Here is a 19,869-nt window from a genome sequence, read left to right as displayed (position 1 = left end):
AAGGCCGACAAGCGTAGGGCGAGGACCCGTCCATCGCCGCTTGTGGCTTTAATTTATTATTTACAACAGCATTCAGATTTATATTTAAACTATTTTATTTATTTCAAAAAGAGACCAAAACATTTTTTTTAATCCAGAATGATACAGAAAATACTTTCATACATTAAAACTTGCTCTGCTCAGATCTGTGGGACCGACGCTGTCAAACTAATTCTAACTACAGCACCATGATACATAAATGTAGGTTTACAAAACGGCACCTAAAAAAAAGTCCAAATCAGAGTAGATCAGTTAGCTCCACACGGTACTAAACAGAACCTCTCCAGAAAGAACCCGTCCTGGTGACTGAGTGGCTGTCTGAGCGTCTCCAGGAGCAGCCAGCATCCCAACCGCAGAGAAGTTCAGTTTGTCACCAAACATAACAAAGAAAAGCTGCAAATCCTCAAACTCAACCAGAAAACAGTTTCCTTGAAATGAGACTCAGATGATCAACGTGACTCGTTGCTGCCGAGTCATCGAGTCATCGAGTCACACAGACAACAGCTTAAAACACTACTCTACAGCTTATGAACGGTGAAAGGTGGATTTCCTTTTCAGCGTGATTCAGACTGTGTTCCAGATGAGCAACCCGCTTCAGTTCCAGCTGATTAAGTGGATGTCCAGCCAGAAGCAGCCTGAGCGTGGAGGCCTACTTCTTACCGCGGTGATGGGCGCCGACCACCATGTAGCTGTCAGGTGAGCTGTTCAGGCTGCTTGGCTTGGCTTTGTCCCGACAGACCCTGACCTCAGGTCTGCCTGCCAGCCCTCCTCCTCCTCCTCTGCAGGGGTCATGTTTCTGCAGGTAGCTGATGAAGGTCTCCCATCCTCCGCCCACGCGCACCATCACATGACGCTCATTCAGCATCTGCAAGACACGAGAGGGATGCCGGGACATGAAGGGCCGGCTGATGTATCGCTGGGACGTTCATGAATTCTCAATTAAATGAAAAGCAGAGCCTCCTTCCACACACACACACACACACACACACACACACACACACACCACTCTAATATTTACAGGCTTCTCATGCAGCTCTGGCTATGAAAGGCAAATGATCTCTTGGATAGCTTTGTCAAAATCTCATTAAACCAAATGAAACAGCGTCTCATGGCACCAGCTGAGCACACACGCTACACTAATCCACACATGAGTGCACACACACACACACACACACACACACACACACATGCATGCAGTGACGCACAAGGCCACGCCTACTGCACAGATCTACAACACAAAACATCTAATGAGAACTATTTTAAATATCAGAACTCCTGCACAGTGCCATGGGCCAGCAGCAGTGAGGTCAGGTGTGTCTGGACGTGTCCTCACAGACGGCCGTCCTCACAGACAGCCGTCCTCACAGACATCCGTCCTCACAGACAGCCGTCCTCACAGCTGAAAACCAACCGCTGCCATGGCAACTGCTGCCACAATATAAATCCTGGAGAAAGAAAAAAAATGAAAGGAGAAATTGAGATGAGTTCAGCGCAGACCCTCAGCTCCCTGCAGACATTAGCGCTCCCAGGAGGCCTTGCAAAGCCGTCCGTTGTTCTGTCAGCCCCCCTCCCCCTTCCCGCCTTATCGCCAATAAACCCTTCATTATGGAGCCATTAAGGACGTGATAATACAAGCAGATCTGCTGGTCGTGTTGTGGGAGGTGGGCGTCACGTGTACGGGATCAAATAAATAGATAAACCAACGGAGGCGCAGGAGGGCGACCCGGCGGCTGCAGGAAGTCCAGACGCTCGGTCTCAGCTGTCATCCTGCAGATTAAAATGTTGAGGCTGACAGGGGTCAAGTCTGACATCCTGAATAAACCACTTTCCTGTCAGACGTGGAGGGAATGCCAACCTGACAGCTCTTCATTCACAAAAACTCCGTCGCCAGGCAAAGCTCATTGTCCAAAGAGGCCGTTTTTATTTTATTAAATGACCTAACAGCAGCTAGATTGATTTTGTCAGAAGATAAGACTTCCCATGTTGTCCTGTAGTTTCAAATTAAGATGCTTCATACTTTTTAGTAGTGATTAAAACAAATGGTTTCTGTTTGATTAAAAAAAGGCCTTCAGTCCTCATCTGCGTGTCTTTTTTGTTATTTATCAGTTTTTTCTGTGCGTGAATCCTCCTGCACCTCCGACACCAAACGCTGTCGAAGCAGCTGCCAACACACCAGAGTGATCATCCAGGAAAACACCAGAATCAGCGTCTTTCCTCCAGGAGTCCTCCTCTTCCTCCTCCTCTTCCTCCTCCTCCTCCTCCTCCTCCTCCTCCGTACACTGTGTGCTACGTCTGCAGCCCATGAACTAGCGTCTGGATTCCCTTGTGTCCTCCCTGGCAGCTCCATTGATCCCCTCTCTCCTCTCCTTCTGAAAGATGCATGAGTGTGCTCAGGGAGGAGAAGCTTCCCAACACTGGCCAGTAGGAGGCAGGCTTTAGCCACATCCCTCTTCGCTGTTGATGCCATTTTTCAGAGAACACTCAGTACCAAACACTTTGAGGTAAACAGACAAGCTGCAGTGTAGGTACGCCTCATCCTGGTTCTGGTTCTGGTTCTGGTTCTGACCTCAGTGCTGTTTAGAGTCCCTGTACGATGATACCACGGGCTTGTTGTTGTTTTTATTTATTTAGTTTTTCCCGTTTCTTTCCCATGTAGGTCTGTTTTTTTATTCTATAATAAAACTGGCTCTAAGTTTATAAGCTGTAGCGGTCACATGACCAGAGGACGGAGCGTCTTACTGGTGAATCTTCCTTTAATGGCAGACTGAACATCTACTGTAAGGACTTCCATCAGATGAATCCAAATCATTGTAGATGGTCTTAGTTTTGATTTATGGGGCTCCAAACGAAGCAGGTTTTTGTCCGAGACAGTCGAGCTGCCTCCAGGTGAACGTCATGAATAATGAATATCTTACATTTTGACAAAATACCTGCAAAAGAAATGAAGAGTTCTGATCATCTTCCACCACTTCTCAGAACAAAGCCGCCTCTTGTTTGCTTTATCCAGTTTCTGAGGTTTTCTGTATGAATGAATCCCTCTTTGTGTCCTCTTGGTTGATCCACTGTGAGGTCGGAGGTCAGAATCAACTCCAGAACCAAAACCAAACAGCTCCTACCGGGTCAGCGTGAGAGAGAAGGTTATGATCCGTTTTCTAAAAGACACGCTCAGGTGAAAGTGGAAAAAACCATCTCATCAACCCAACTGTCACCACTCTGCTCCTCTCTCCTTCTAAACAAGATTGTTTTTCAGTATTTTTTAATTAAAGCTGCATTATAAACGGCGCGCTGACGGGCCATGATATTGTGAGATGTTTGAATGTCTTTTCCTCCTACTGACACTGTCAGACAGCGTCCCTGCTACAAAGCTGAAGGAGAGTCTAATTGGGCACGGAGAAGAAAGAAAAGCCTTCCTCTATTTTAACACCAAAGAATGGCAGAAGCACTCCAGGGCCGGCGTGACTGAATGGTCTCCAGAGGGAATAGAGGGGGTTTACAGGAGGGGAGGGGCGGTCATGCTCAGTCGCTCATTAACAAGCTGTCTGATTAAACCCCTCGCTAATGACTTTGTCGTGGTAATCAATAGTATCTGCTCTTTAAAAAGGTCTGCACACGCTGAATGGGGCTCAGCACCGGGGTCATCACGCTGGACGGGATGCAGGTTTATGGCATGTTTCCTGCATGTAGGCAGCTTGATGGGCTGCATCGCTCCATGCAAACAGCTGAGGCGTGTTTGCTCGTCAGCGGCCGGGAGGAAGCAGAAGGGAGCAGCTCGAGTCGTATCCACAGACCAGTGATCACGGCTGAACGCTGACGCTGAGCCGGGCGGCGCCTAAAGGTCCACATACACAGGAAAAGTAGTTGTGGAGGTATTTGTTCTGCATGCAGCTAAACTGACCTTAAACAAGCAGCGGCTTCGCTGTGACACTTTTATAGCCTCTGGTTTCTTTGATGTGTTGTTCAAACGCGTGCTTCAGCGCTACTGACAGGTCTGCTGCAGAAACAGGTGTTCTGTGGCCCGAAGGGGAGCGCTGGTTCTAAACGGACAGTGAAAATATGACATCTGTCGGCCAGTCAAAGCGTAGCTGTGACACGGAGGCGCTGACGGACTGATTTAGAGGCCGTTGGTTCAATGGGACTTCAACACAATTAACAAAGCATTTAATGGGCTGCAGCCAGCGACCAGCACGCTGACACAAATCTGTTCAGCGCTGAAGATATACGTGTGAAATTCATCCAGTCCTGTCGGTCTATCTCCAACTAACATGGAGTTTTTAAACATGCCAGTTTTTGCATTTAAGAACGGCACTGGACGAATCCAGCGTTCGCTAAACACACACTGGAGCTGTTATGCTTTCTCTCTCCTGCAGACGGACGGATGTATAATTCAGCAAAGTGAAACCTTCTTCTCACATTCAAAAGCCTCCTCGCACAGATGGACCTCGACTCCCGAGTGGGCTGCCATTTAAAGGGCACACCAAGGTCACATCTCCGCACAATCATCCTGAAAGAGACGTGTTTGTTTTTCCTTCCAGGTTTGAACTCTTCACTGAAGGTCTATGTACTGAATGCAATCATTGTCAGCCCAGTCTTATCCTGACCACTGGTTGCCAAGCAACCCTGCCTCCCTTCCTTGAGCCTTCATACAGACGCATACGGGCGGAGCGTGACTCAGGGAGGCTGAAAGGTACCAACGTCTCCATCCCAGTGACTGATTGCTAATCAGTCACAGATTGCACCTGTTGCTGACTCAACTGTTGATTTCCAAGTTGAGGGCCTTAATATGCGCTGCAGCGTCCACGATGCGTCTTCATCAGATGAGCCGCTAAGTTTCGTTTATAATCTACAAGTTCTGGTGACACATATCGTCACGACAGAGCTTTATTTATTTATTTAACTTCCTGCTTTACTACATGACTTTTGATCAAATCAAATCCAGTTTATTGTCATGTTGCTGTACACACACAGTCCTACAGGGAGGGCTAGAGAGCGTTCATCAGGATCATTCCACCAGCACCTCTGGGATAAGACACTAAACGTTCGCTGTTGCTGCCTCCTGAAGGGGGCGCTGTGTCCATGTGTGCCACCATCTTTTGATGCCTGTATTATGATGGTGATGAGTCTCAGGGAGGAGGTCGGGGTGGATGGTGGGTACGCAAAGTGCAGGAGATGGTGTTCCTCATGTGCTTTAGGTTTAAGAAGAACCATCATTTCCAGGAAACAATGCCAGAGTACTTACCCGTATGTACAGAACTTTGTCCCCGACACGGTAGCAGCCTTTCGGTTGCTTCTCAACGAGGAACTTGGCGGGGCAGCTGCAGGGGGGATTTTCAATGATGTTTCTCACCTGTAGCAGATTAAACAGAGAGTCAGACTGAGTGCAAACACGTCGTCTACACCCGTAAGCTCAAACAAGATACGTACAATGTCATCCAAAGTGTTGGTGGTGCGGGCGCTCCTCCGGCTCGCCGATCTGTTGGACGAGCGAGGAGCCTGTGCTGCTGGTGGGGAGGTGATGGGGGGTGGAGGAGCTGCAGCAGGAGGGTGGCTGTTTACTGGGGTAGGACAGACTTTGGCAGCAGATACCAGGGTTTGGCCCGGCGGAGTCGAAGCAGGTGTGCTGGTGGTGCAGGACGAGGAGAACAAAGGCGTTTGTGTTGAGACGGTGGTGGTGCAGAGGTTAGAGGCTGAGAGCGAGCACTGAGGGGGGGATGAACACGTCGGCTCCGGGTCTGTCGCGGCTGATGGAAGATCAGAGGCGAGGGAGGCGGCGAGGGGTTCAGACGGACGGGTGGCGCTCGGAGTGAGGGGAGCTGGTGGAGGCGGTGGGGGGGAGGGCGCCGGGGGCAGCGACGGCTGTGATGGCGAGTACAACGAAGCAGGAGGAAAGCAGGAGAGAGGGGATGATGGAGAGGAGCAGCCCGCCTCCTCCTGCTCGATCTCCCTCTCCAGTTTGACCAGTCCTGGTGGCTCCACTCCAAACCTGGAGGTTCACAAACACACATCAGCCATCGTACAGATGCATCCACCCTGAAGCACAGCGTGAGGAACAGCCACTCTCTGACACTTCCAATGAAGTCCTCTGAAAGCAAACACATGCTGCAGCTGGAGGAGCGAGTTCAAGTTAAAACGTCATGAACAAACAGTTGAAATGGTGTTTAAAAGTAACGGATAAATGACTAAATTGAGTCTAATTGTTAAGAAAAATGAATAAATGAACCATAAAAACTGACCAATAAAATGATAAGAGACTTTCACAATAAAAGCATACAGGTGTGAGCAGGAGGATAAAAGGTGAAAACATCCAGTCAGTGGGAATGCAAATGTGACCAAACACTGATGACGGCTCAAGTATATGAACAAATACTGTAACAATATAAACTACTGACAGAGTTAAATAACCTCCAGCGCTCACATCCAGAAGCCGGTGCGTCTCGCTGGCGGACGGCTGCTTTGGTTTAGGGACAGAATCAGGTTTGGAACCACTGAAGTCTGTTTCATATTGGCTCAAACATTTTAGCTTGATTTATAATCTAGCTGACAGACACACACAGACAGATGAGGTTCTGCTGCTGGTTCTAGTTACCTGGCCGCGATGCGTCCCAGCTCCATCAGGCACAGACACACCTCCCGGGGCTGCTTGTGGAGGACTTCACACAGCAACAAAACAAAGAGGACGGAGGGTAGAAATGAAAAAGTCACTCATCTGAAAGGAAAGATGTTTCCGGAGATAAACTCCTGGTCTTTGTGAGCTGAGCAGAGGCTGCAGGAGGCTCTCTGGCCCTATTGTGCTCCTCTATCTGTGAAGCAGGATTCCTGTGGGTCTGGATGTGCTGCTGAGGGCATGAGGGCATGAAGGCTTCATTCACAAGGCCTGCCTTTAGTCCGCTATCTTTTTTTATTTAAAAGGCAGGTTCTGCACACACAGCTCAGACCAGACCAAGTTATGGTTAAAAGCATATTTTCATTCATTCATCCGTTAGGAACAGAAGATGGTCTGTTCCTCGGTGTCACAGCTCAGGACGGTTTCTCTCCCCGTCACTCAATTAGTCAAGTGAAGCCGGGCGCTCTGCCTGCAGGGCGGCGCATTATCAGAGGGATTAACCTGCACATTATCATTCTCACGCATCTGCTGCCGTGCATAGACATGCCCAGGAAGAGGAGCAAAGACACTATATGTTTAATGATAAAGGCCACGGTAGCACCATGACTGCAGGCTGGGTTCTGCTGAGACACACAAAGCATCACGACACAAGACATCTGTGGGGAAACAATACAGGGAGTCTGAAAGCAAGGACACGCACAGCGGATGTGTCAGAGTCAGCTTCAATCAGCAAACGTTCACAATGAGGTTTTAGTCAAACTTTCCAAAAAGGTTACAACTAATCCGACTCTGGAGTTAACTCCTTCTGCTCTGCGTCCACGCTAATGACCGCTAACACCGCTAATCATACAGTAAACTGGTAGAAGTACATATATTATGAACTAATGTCTTGTTCTATGTTGAACACGTGCACTATTACAGGACTTTGGAAACGTGAGATGTATTCAGAAAAAAAAGACTGAGGAGCAACGAACAGATTAAAAACTGAATAGAAACACATCAATACAAAGAAACCGCTAAAGCCAATCAGGGACGTGCAGCACGCGCTCACTTCAGGCCTTCAGGCTCCTAACGCTAACGCCGTGGATGTGATGTGAGACGTGATCTCTGGTATCAACTCACCCAAATCCTCCGACTCAAACAGGTAAGCCTCATCAACGCCGATCTTTCGACACCAGTACAGGAAGTTGGCCGTGTTGTCTCGGGCGAAAAACGATCCAGAAGTTGCGTCAGCTCGCCAGTGGATCACTCGTCTTATGAAAGGCTGCGATTGTGTTCAACAGTTAGTGAGCCTGCAGTGGAAACTCTTATTTCTGCAGAAACACATTAACGGATAAATGCTTCAGGCTACAGACTGGAAGCCAGCGCTAAACGATACCGGGCCGTCTTTCGGGGTACACCTGTGCTTCAGTACAAACACAGACGTCCTCTCCATTATACGGCAGCGTTTGTGTGCATGAAGGAACAAGAGCTTGTCTAAACACAACTGTAGCAAAGAGAGGATTAGTGAAAGAAAACCAGTGAATGCACCAGCAGACATTACTGCTGTCACACCTCAGACCTGACCCGGTTCCGTCTGGGTTCTAAGAAAACTCCCTTCTTTACAGTTCACTGATTCCTGACCATGGGATGGAAACGGCTCTCTGAAAACCTGACGGACATCTTTATGAGCTATTTTCAGCTTTACTGTGACTCGTTCTTGTTCCTGTGATGGATTTCAACCCTTCGTGGTTTTGAGTTTCTGCAGCTGAATTCTTGTGACATGTTGGTGTGTAGAAGTGTGTGTCTGTGTGTTGTAGCAGCACCTTGTTGCTGTTGGCGTGGATCATCTTCTCCTGCAGCAGCTGCGCCAGCTGACAGAGGAGAACGCCGTTATCCAGCCTCTCCATCAGACGGTCTGCTGTGAGCTCCACGCCTGAGGAGAGACACAGCCACGGACAGCCATCACTCTACGTGGTCCTTCGGACTTTTGGTGAATTTTTTACCAAAAAAACCCAAAACAATATGTTAGTAGTAGATGAGCAGATTGTTGTCTGGATTTGATCTGACTTCTAACCAATGAGCAGCCAGAGGAGGAACCACAAAACAGTTAAAGTGTGAAACTACTTACATCTTTTTACCCATTTTTCCTGATTGACTCTGAACAAATAAGATGGGTTTGCAGTTTTTTTTAAAAAGGTACTTTTAACTTATGAAGGATTTTATGAAACACTTTGGTGGATGAGGACTCTAAAGTAAGAACGTTTGCAGAAACATGTACCGGATGTCTGTTGGAGACGCTGCTGCACTGATGCCCACAAAACCTTCAAGATAAAGGCAACGCACAGCTCCTTGAAGCTCCTTTTGATTTATAGATTTACAAAATATGACAAGCAGCCACAGGAACGTTTGGTCTGAGAAGAGCTGAAGTGTGCAGGAACCACAGCATTTATTTAACACTCTGTAACCGGCTCGTTATCGTCAGACCACTTCCCTGTTTCTGAACAAATCACTGCCACACAGCTTGTTTTGACAGACTGTGTTTTTCCTCTTTTCTTGTGGTAACATCAGTCAGAAATCCGTCATGTTTGAGCCACTTTGCAGACGTCTCCCAGCAGGTCGTGGCATGTCCAGACCCTTCATGTTTCCCTCACAATGCAGCAAAGTGGGAGGAAGCATCCCTTTTCCTGGAGTTCCAGGGAAGCTCCCCTCATGAAGAGGTATTTCAGGGATTTGGGATAATAAGCAGGGTAATGGGCCTTTGTGTTAAACATGACTTTAAACCTTTTCTTCAAAATAAAAGCCCTAACAGAGTTGTCAAGTCGTGTCCATCCGAGGACAGCCGTAAAAAACAACAACCGGCGGTGATTCTTGGACGTCCTGTCTTGTAATTTAACAACTTCAAAACACCTACATGTTTTCTAAAAGAAACGGCACGAGTCCAGATTTCAGTTGTAAAGACCGAAGCAACCACCAAATGTTGTGGATCACAGTCGGCCTGCCTCACCCATCATGGTGCTGAGCCAGAAGGCCAGGTCTTCCTTCATGGGCAGCAGGCTGGCGTCGTGGCGGTAAGGCAGCCACTGGCTGAACTCCTGAAGGCTGGTGAGGCCCGGTCCGGAGTGTCTGTTCTTTGGGGAGAGCAGACAGCTCATCCCCAACCCGGTGAGGTGCCTCGGGCTCAGAGGACCGTCCAGGCCGTCGCTCATCGCTCCCACGTCACCGTCCATGTTTCAGCTCCAGCTGGTCTGTGAAGGACCCTGGTGGGGAGACCATCAGACGGTTGTTTGTATTTGTATTGGTCCGGTCCGGTCCGGTGGTTGTTCTTATTTACTAGAACAGACACATAACTTTAGAGAAAAGTGTTCATGATACGTGAAATAAGAAAAGTAAACATATCAAAGGAATCCCAATGAGAACCCCAACCAAACCAAACCTGTTAGTGTTCTACAGAGTTACTCTGATTTTTGTTTATTTGTTTGTTTGTTATCTTCTGATTCTGTAAACATGGAATGAGGTATGAGGCCATCTCAGCAGGAAGGACAGGGTCACATGTTTCAAGCCTATTTCCAGATACTGCTCCTGTTCCCATCATGAGGACGTTCCTGTAATCATTCCTAAAAGACCGAGAAAGAAACAGGACGAGACGGTCGCCTTAAATGAGCCGAATCAGAATCTGTTTTATTGCCAAGTAGGTTTTCACGGTTTGCTGCGGCGTTTCGGTGCATTGCTGGTGAAACTGTAAACGGCTAAGCCACGGCTAAACGGCTAAAAAGAAAACGCAGGTCAGCAGGTCAGCAGACAGTCAGAGTTAGAGGACAAGTCAACAGCATCCCAGGAACAATGAAGTGAAGCCGGTTCAGCAGAATGATGACAAATCACGGATGCATTTTAGTTCTTCGTTGTTTCAGGTTTGCTTCTGGGCTGTGCTCTGACAGAACAATTCAACAAAGAGGGAACAGAGATGGTGCCGCTTTAACTGAGCGGTCCTATCTGACAGCTGACCACTGGACCTTCAGCTCTTCCTCTGACATGAAGGAAGGAGCTCTTCACGCAATGTACAGAACAAAAGGATGAAAGACAGAGTTTAAAAATGTTAAAATATCCTTTAAGAAAACAACAAGTGACTATAACGTAATAATTGTCAAAGCTAACAGCGGTGGATCCTTTGGAGTGAATGGATAAAAACAACAACATCGGTAGAAGCTATGGCGCCGGCTACCATGAGCACAACTGATACTCACCACCAACAATACACACAGCCATTAATCAAAGGGATTAGAGTGACTGACTGCAGGCAGCTTGTGTTTAATAAGATGTACAGCCGCAGCCCTGAGCCCGTCTCCTGGTGCTGCTGCATGGCTCATTTGTGCTGTTCCCAGAGCAGCCTCCGTCGTAAAGCTCAGCCCCATGCAGAGACTTGCTCTGACTGCCAGTAATGCTCGCTGCTAATCAGCTGGAATTAAGACGACAACATATGCACTGGGTCACTGGGTCTGCTGAGTAATGTACAGGAGAAACCGAGGCCCGGTTTGTGCCAGATGACTGACTCCAACGTTTCATTAGAAAGGAACACGAGTGAGCAGACACGGGGCTGAAAGCAGCATTACAGCAACAAAGTGCTGCGACGTGGTGGCTGGACATGTGTGGTCCAAATGATCCGGGCGGGTCGGTCTGAGTAACGGATCACTTCGTTTTGGGGCTTTTCAGACACCAAAACACTGAAGGAGAGAGTTTGGCTGTAAACAGGCTGTGAGCACATGGACCGCGCTGCATCGGCCTACATGTTGAGTCAGTCCTACACTCACACACTGCACAAGAAAGTCTCTGCTTGTGCTGCATCGCCAAACTGACCTCATTCACATGTATGAACCGGCAGCATGGCTGCTGCTGGTCTGGATGCAGCATGCGGCGCTGCTAGCAGCTCTCTGCGGCTTTACTTGAGTTGTCATCTAAATGCTAGTGAAAGCATCAGTGCTAACGTGCTCATCTTTTGTCCTGAGCAACAGTTTGCACACACTTGTCAAGTCAAAGGACATCATGGCAGTCGTGAATGTGCAACGATTCCTGTAACTCTCAGTTTTCTTTGATGGAACGGTCGAGACACGTTTGTCACAAAAAGCAGTCGAGCATTTTAGTGTTGGCAGCTGAAGAGAAGTGAAGAGTCCAAGAACATTTAATAAAAACAACTTTCTGTATGATTAGGACTGTGATCTAAAGCTGCTGTTTGGATGTTTGTGACCTGCAGATTCTGTTATTTCCAAAAGACCAAAACTGAATCTATGAAAGCACAAAAATGCACGATTTGTTTTAGTTGTGACACAGATGCACGTGTTTCAATCATCCATCACATCAAACTGAGAGTTCCTGGAAGCTCAAGGCTGCCATGACAGACATGGTCTCTACAGGAAACCTTTGTTCACAATCGTTTATTGTTCATCACATTCATCATCTTACTTCTTCTTAACCGTAAGTCAACGTCATTCATATTTAGCATCAAGGTCTGTAAAGAAGCCACAGCAAGATATTCAGGAAACATTCAATTGATTAGCTAAGAGACAGAACTTTGTCACCCCTTAACCCCGTCCAGAACCTTCATGTTTCATACGTAGAAGGTGTTTCTGGGTCCATCGGACCCCAAGAAAGAATCTGAGCAGAATATGTGTTGGTGTTCATTATAGACTTTATGTTAATACATGTTCTGATAAGTTGACGTATGTTTGGTTCCAAATGCACGACACATGTCCCTCTTTTTATATTTAAAATAATAAAAAAACAACACCTGTCCCCTAAACCACATGACCTGGGGTCCAAAAGAGCCCAACAGTCCTGAACAGGGTTAAACCATGTCGCTAACATAGCGAACAAAACCGTAGCTGCAACAAAGACTTCATCTTTAGTAGAAAAGTCTAGTAAATGCACACCTGGAGGCTAAACGTCTGGTTCATGCATCACAGCTCGTGCTTAGCTCTTCACCGTCTGAGGAACCTGCAGCTCGGCGCTGCGGATAATCATTACAAGTTCAAAAGTATCTCGTCATAAAGTTTCCCTCCATCAGCAGAAAGTTCCCTCGCGCCTTGATTACAGGGGAAGTAGGGCAGCGGCGTACATACAGTATGTATGTCAGGGCAGGCTGGCGTCAGGCTGACATGTGAAGATGTTGCAGGAAAACGCTTCTGAGCAGACACACTGAAAAGGCCTTTTGTAAACACGTCCTGCAGACGTGGGACAGAGGCGAGGTATATGCAGAGGGCACAGGCTGCCAAGTTTGAGGAGGGTTTACAGGCTGACCAGCAGGGCATGAGAGCCTCTGTCTCCAACAAAACATCCAGGTGCAACATTCACACCTCTCCTACAGGACGGCTCTGCTGGGAAGGGAAGGCAAAGGTCAGCAGTGGCCGGCTCTCAGACACTAGCAGCCTTTATATCCCTGCAGGGCCGACTGTCCACGTCTGGAAACACGGGAACGCACACACAGGCCCGTGCATGCATCAGCGTTTCTATTCCACCTCGTTCACTCTGCCTTTAACGCGTCCACAGTGAGATTTGCTTCAGTGATGTTTCTGCAATGAAAGCTGCTTCTTCACACAGCGGTGGACAGATGTGTGCTGATGATGGATCTGAGCTGCAGCGATGGCTCAAACACCTGAACAACGAGTGCTGCTCGTATGGAAGACGACAGAGTGATGGATGATTTGGGTGCATGTGGCCTTCAGCACCGCTCCAGAGAACCGAACCCAAGCTTGTGTCTGGTAAACAACTAACTTCACAACTAGTTAACAAAAGTCTGCCTCCCTACATGTCAGGCACAGCTCCCACGTCTGCTCTGGAAAAAACAAGTGATAGCAGGAAATGTGTCACAGAAAGACTGAATGTGTTCCTACAGACCCAGTAGAAACCGGGTCTGTGACCTGCAGCGTTCCGCTTTTGTCTTCCAAATCTGTTCAACGTCCACGTCAAGCGTTTGAAAGAACTATTCATGAAATATCAAGATGAATAACTTGATGGTAGCAGCAGCTTTCTGCAGCCTGTCTCAGGTGTCAGCTGTTGGTTGTAGCAGCTTGAAAGAGGTCATGTGAACCAGAGGAGGAATAGCCGGTACTGAATGGACACAACTGCACAGCGGAGGTATAGATTTCAGCTACAGCGGCGCTCTCGCCCCGCGGCTCCCCGTCAGCTGCTTCCAGACTAAATAACCTTCACATCAACACAGGATGGAAAGGTCCATCGGCCCAACACTGGACACCTTCTGTGTTCCAGCAGCGGCGGCAAAACCCAATAAAACACAACTCTGGCACCAAGACTTAGAAAAAGGCTTCCGTTGATTGTTTTGAGATGAAGCCCATAAAGCAGTCAGAACAGTGGATCATTCAGGGAGTTCTGAGTCCAGGGAACAGGTTCTGCTCTGCATCGACCCGTTATGTGAGGACTATTTACAGAACTGACAGAAAATAAACAGTATGAAAGAACAAAAAGTGTAAAATTCACTGGGACACATGGAAGCAACGTGTTGGTCTCTGATTTAAATTCTAACAGTTTTGTGTGTCTATGAACAAAACACGAATATTAAAATGAAAATAAAATAAATGCTAATGATGGAGATGATCCACATGTCCATCAGCGCTGTGCTCTGCCTTCATCCTCCCATCCACACATGCTGAAGGCCTTTAATATTTATCTATTATCATCTATCTGTGGTTCCACCGTCAGAACACGAGAACGGCTCAGAAAACGTAAAACAAACTCACAAAACTCTGCAGAGTTCCTTCAGAGAGCTGCTCTTCTTTCATCAAACTTTCTTCTCAGCGTCTTTCTTCTCACACACGCATCTCTGGCTCCACCAGATGTTCGTCGCCCTCAGCTCCGCCACATGTGAGCGCGCACCGGAGCGGCGGGCCGCACCGCGCGCTGGGCCCGCCCGCTGCCCGGAGGTGTCGGTTTACAGTTAGACCGAACAGAGAGGGAAGGAGGCCATCCCGGTGGCTGCTGATGTCTGACAACGTTTCAGGAACGAGAGAAAGTTTCAGCGGAAACTCACAACAAGCCAATAAACCGGAAGTAAACGTGGTTTCCATAGCAACACGTCTACGACGACTGTCCTGTAATTGTTAAAAACACTTTCATTAAGAAGAAAAAATTATGTCATGACTTCTGTCTTGAATTTTTTTTGGGGTTTTAAGTAGTTCCATAAAGTTTAGTGACACCACAGGACTGAAACACCAGTAAGACCAGTAAGACCAGTAAGACCAGTCAGACCAGACCAGCAATCCCACAGCTGATGACTTCGGCTCAACAAAGTCTGGATTGGAAGGATACAAGTTGGGCTTAGAATGAAATGAACCCTGTTCAGGACTGTCGGCTCCTCTGGACCCGGGCCATGTGGTCTTGTGTCCTGCATGTGGAACCAATCACAGGTCAGCTGATCAGAACACGTGTTTAACATGAAGTCTGGAATGAACACCAACACAAAGTCTGCACAGGTTCTTTCTTGGGGTCCAGTGGATCCAGAAACACCTTCTACGTCTGGAAAGTCCTGGACAGGGTTCAGTAGGCTTCCTCATGGTTTTAATGAGGTTATTTGTGTTGGAGATTGTTCATAAAGTTTCCTAGAAAGTAAGAATAAAGTAGGAGCACACAGAGCAGATCACCTGCATCACCGTTAGGAGTTACTTCTACTGTCAGGTGTTCCGTCTGGTCTGCATGTCGGGGACTCATGTCTCACCTTCATGTTGGTTTTATTCAATAGTTCCACAAAAGTCAGCACATTTCAGGCATGTTTGAACCCCTGTGGCACCGACATCAGGGAGGACGTCACAAGTGATTTTAATTTGCCCAAGAACCCTAAACCTAACCCTCCTGACCCCTCCTGACCCCGACTGACCCCGACTGACCGGCTGCCAGAGGTTCTGGACTCTGCTTCTGGGACTTCGTGCTGCTGGAGGCTGTTTGTGTTTTTGGACTCGTTTGTAAGAAAAGAAAAAAAATCCTGTAACTGTTGAATTTCTCAACATTGCAAACATTTTGGGAGCAAATTAGTCCAACTGAATACGATTCAGAGAGCTTTGAGTAAATGCAGATGTTTACATGAGTTAGTTAGTCATATTTAACCCTCCTGTTGTCTTATTATTTAACCCTCCTGTTGTCTTATTATTTAACCCTCCTGTTACCTGTGAGGTCAGTTTGATCCCATCCACTGTTGAACACCTCTAAATGAGTCAGTGACATCATTTTTTCAGTTTTATTTAAAGGGCTATTTACACATAAACCAGGGTAACCATTTTAATTATGATATTTTCTGGAGGTCTACATTGCTGGGAGCACATTGAACCCAGGGATTAAAGATGTCAGTAAGTCTGGAGGTAACAGGAGGGTGGAGGTGATACCTGATGCTTCTCACACATTTAGCGCTCGTGTTTTGTGATCAGGAAGTTGAGCTCCACCTGGTGACTCGGAGCTCTCTGCAGCCGTAAACTTTTCTCTCCTCATACCAGTAACGAGACTCTTTCTGTGTGTCTGCCTGTGGAACCACCAGGAACCTGGATCAGCTCCTTCTCAACTCTCCTCGGGTTGAAATGAAATGACTCATTTTCTTTACTTTCAACAAACACAAATGCAACTATTTCTTGCTCATTATCATATTTTAATTATTGCTAGCAGAATGGAGGGGGTGTTAATTGCGTCTTCCCAAAGGGGATGTGGTGTTTGTTCTGTATTTACCAGGAGGCCTGTAGGAAGGCGCCTCAGGACGTCGCTCAGGCAGGTACGTGGTGGAGGCAGCTACACGCTAAGCCGGTGCTGTGCTCTCCTGCCTGGTCCGGGCCCAGCTGTGGCTGCTGCTTCATTTGCAGCTTGTCCCAGAGGACGAGAGCCTCATGTCATCCCGTCTATCAGACACTCCCCTCTGCTTCCAGAGGTCCTCGTCCCTGCTGCCCTGCTGCTCGTTTCACTGCTTTAGCATTCATCTGGCCTGTGCGACTGTGAGCATTAACAAACGTGTGCGTTGGTGCGTTTCCTGCTGCAGGAACATACGATGAGATGTCATCTAAGCTGCAACAGAAAAGCAAAGCAGAACAGCTGCGTTTTGAGGGGAGCTGTTGTTTTCAGAGGAGCTTCTGAAGTGAGAGTGAATCACATCCTGTCTGCTCCAGAGGCTGAACGGGCCTTTGAGCAGGTATGGTGCAGCGGACATACTGATGGCGCTTTAAAGACCCGTTAAACCAATTTAACAATGACTCAGACGCACCCACAGAGTTAATAAATAGTCGCTCAGCATCTGGAACGCAGGCCGGATTGTAAAACGAAGCCAGACAACACGGTGGTTCATTTATTTCCCTTCATAAAAACACCGACGCTAAAGGATCAGGCTGACGGTGTTCTTTATCTTTCTTATTGTCAGGGAACTTTTTTAAAATCTTTATGCTAAGCTAAGCTAACCAGCTGCTGGCTGCAGCGTGGTGTCAGTTCTTCTGTTCAACTTTTGTCCTTTTGGTGAATAATTGTCACATTTTTTGGTTGAAGTTTCAGCCTCAGTCTCCTGTGATGTGCTTTAAAGACCTACATGTCCATCAACACAATATTCCAAATGTGAGATTTCCATGAAAACCCAGTTTATAACTGGTAGTTAAATACCCGCTGACATGAGCTGCTGTATTTACCAGGGGTCTGTCTGGCACTGAGAGACTGATTGAATTAAAACAGTGTCTCAGCTACACGATGTGGATCAGCACACACATGACAGATGGCATCTTAGGTTGCCAAGACGACTGGCTCCTAATCCGCCTCCCTCTCAGCCCCACTGCAGCGGCGGAGGTGGTGGTGGAGGTGGGGGTCGATAATTCAGCAGAGCACCATGTGCCGTGTACCACTCAAATTGGTCCCCTGGGTCAGGAGGACCCCAGGCCCATCAGATGGGGACACACTTATTAGAGACTCACAAGTGTTTTATCATTCTGTCAGATGAGAGCATTCTGGGTGGGACGAGGTGCCTTCATGGACCTGAATGACTTTTGCTGTGCTGTTTGCCAGACGGGAGCTTTTTTCTTTTTCTGTTCATGTTTCAAATCTGAATAAAGTCACCTGCAAGAGCTCAGAGCCGATCTTGATGCTGACGCAGCACGACGACCTTTCATTGTGAAGGTTCAGTTGTTTTCACCAAACATCAGCATTTTACGTCTTCACCAGTTTCCACTTGATTTAGATTTAAACTGAGAGAACGGGGTATTCGGTGAACCTGGCTCATGGAGCTCAGGTTCCCGTCACGGTGAACCACTCAGCCTGTAAAACAGTTGTGTACAGTCTAACTGATTCTAAAGCTCTTGTGTGGCAAACAAAAGGCTCAGCTTTGAAAATGTGTGGCAGGCAGAGAGCAGTGAGACGAGCTCAGGCTCGGCTGTGTTTCTGGAGCAGGACTCGTAACGGGCCAAACTCGTTGTGCTTAATTAAGTTTGAACATTTCTTTGTTCTAACTGTGTCCAGGTACGTAAAAAGGGCAGCGCTGCATTTAAAACAGCAGCAGTTTTGTCATTAGTCAGACAGTCAGACAGCAGACGTCTGAAACGGTTTTTGCTTTTAAATCACACGTGACTTGCATCTAAACTGTTGTGTTCGTTCTGTGTGTCTGTAAAAGCATTCAAAGAAGGAATTCTTTAGAGTTCAGACTGTATCGTCATCAAACCATGTCATGTGAGAAGATGCCGGGCCTTCCCTTTGTTGTCATGTCAAAGGCTCTTAACTGTGTTTTAATCATTCCCTTGTCCAACAGCGATCCAGCCACAGTCTGAACCCTGTCTCACAGCCTGTCGGCGGCTTGTGGCTGCGAGGCGTTCATATAAATGACTAATAAATAATATGTCAGCCAGTCCTGCGCATGACAAATGATTGCTAGTTACCTCGGTCAGTAGCTGCAGGGCAGACCTTTACTTTAATTAAACTACCTGCCACACTGAGCATCTAAATGTGGAGCCGGTCTGGAAGCAGAAGCTGATGCACGGTTCCCTGGAGTCCACAGCAGGAACCTAGAAACAGACTTATTTACACTAGAGGCGTGGACATTTCTGCAGGTCTTGACTCGATGTTAAACCAAACATGCAGCATCCTGATACACCAAATGTTTTCTGTGGCTTGTTCACAAGTGGCCACCAGAGGGCAGCATAGCAACTTATTCACAAGGCCTTGATGCTGAAGAGAAAGAGGGGAGCCATGTTTACCTTTAATGGAGAGGCAGCCATTGTTCAGTGATTTCAAGTGTCTGTGTGTGTTTCAGAAAAATCATCCAAGAGCTGTGCAGGTAACTTCTTCTCCTTCTTGAAACTGCACACGGCACATGGACGGATCTTTGGATGGCCTCTGCTGCTCAGTACCTGTGTGCCGCTGCAGCTCCATGGTTACCTGACAAAAGCTTATTGCACTTCAAAACCTTCAGTCAGACACGGAGGGCTCGGCTCCACGGGCGGCCGCCTCGCTGTCGTCCGTCTCTGTCACTGTGATTCCAATCACTGGGATTTTAACAAGATTACCAGGAGCGAGTGGAAGCAATGGAGTACCAGAGTAATGTAATTATCAAGTGATGGAGTGCCTGAAACGTCTGTATTATCACCGGCGAGTTGCTTAACCCCTGTCAACACTTGAAAGATCACAGCCTCCTCCCTGTGTGATGATGAACAAAGGTTTATCAGCATACAGGGGCATGTAGCCGGGCTTTATTGTTCTCATTATCAGCGGCGGGGTGGTCGGCTGAGTGTCTGTCTCTTTGTGTGTCTTTTCAGGCTCGTGTGACATGATGAGTCTGAAAAGAAGAATGTAAATGTGCCCGGACCTTGAGTCATGCGTACATATGCTGCAGAAGCTCATTCTTTCAGCCTCAACCTCAGAGTGTCTCCTGACAACCACAGTTCTCTCCTTTGCCACTTCCTCTTTACACATGTATCCCGGTCTCCATAGCAACTCATTTCAGTTTTGGAAACATGGACAAAAGGCACCAAAAAAATAGAAAGAAACTCGGCAAGGACATACAGAAGGAATACATGTAGAGCCACATTAGTGAAAGCCAGTGCACACACCTACTCACACACACACACACACACACACTGATGGATGTCACTGCAACACTCAGCTTCCAGCATCAACACAGCAGGACGGGAACAACACTGGAATCATGTTTGGCTTTTGGATTAAAGCTTCTCAAATATGTCATATTTTCTCTGTGAGATCGATAAATAATAATTGACAGCTTATGGACATTTTTTTTTACA

At 47.4% G+C, this 19,869-nt stretch overlaps 1 protein-coding gene across 1 annotated transcript; it reads right to left on the bottom strand.

Annotated features, from left to right (window-relative positions):
- Positions 1-688: 688 nt before the first annotated feature.
- On the bottom strand, positions 689-9,849 carry LOC103364364 (growth arrest-specific protein 2-like). The gene is made up of 7 exons (XM_008291455.1): positions 9,627-9,849; positions 8,446-8,555; positions 7,763-7,904; positions 6,623-6,686; positions 5,461-6,019; positions 5,276-5,383; positions 689-904 (listed from the first exon to the last, which is right to left on the bottom strand). The coding sequence occupies exons 1-7, from the start codon at positions 9,847-9,849 to the stop codon at positions 689-691; spliced, it is 1,422 nt and encodes a 473-aa protein (XP_008289677.1).
- Positions 9,850-19,869: the final 10,020 nt, after the last annotated feature.

Source organism: Stegastes partitus, unplaced genomic scaffold (genome assembly GCF_000690725.1).
Source record: "Stegastes partitus isolate 25-593 unplaced genomic scaffold, Stegastes_partitus-1.0.2 Scaffold744, whole genome shotgun sequence".
NCBI classification, from domain to species: Eukaryota; Metazoa; Chordata; class Actinopteri; family Pomacentridae; genus Stegastes; species Stegastes partitus.
The sequence above is the reverse complement of the archived record's forward strand: the minus strand, read 5'-3'. Positions and strand labels throughout refer to the sequence as shown.

Coding starts and splice junctions, on each gene's coding strand:
- LOC103364364 (XM_008291455.1), bottom strand. CDS start 9,849: ATGGACGGTGACGTGGGAGCGATGAGCGACGGCCTGGACGGTCCTCTG. Junction 6,687..7,762: donor GTTTGAGTCGGAGGATTTGG/GTGAGTTGATAC, acceptor TGCTGTGTGAAG/TCCTCCACAAGCAGCCCCGG. Junction 6,020..6,622: donor CTGGGACGCATCGCGGCCAG/GTAACTAGAACC, acceptor GTGAACCTCCAG/GTTTGGAGTGGAGCCACCAG.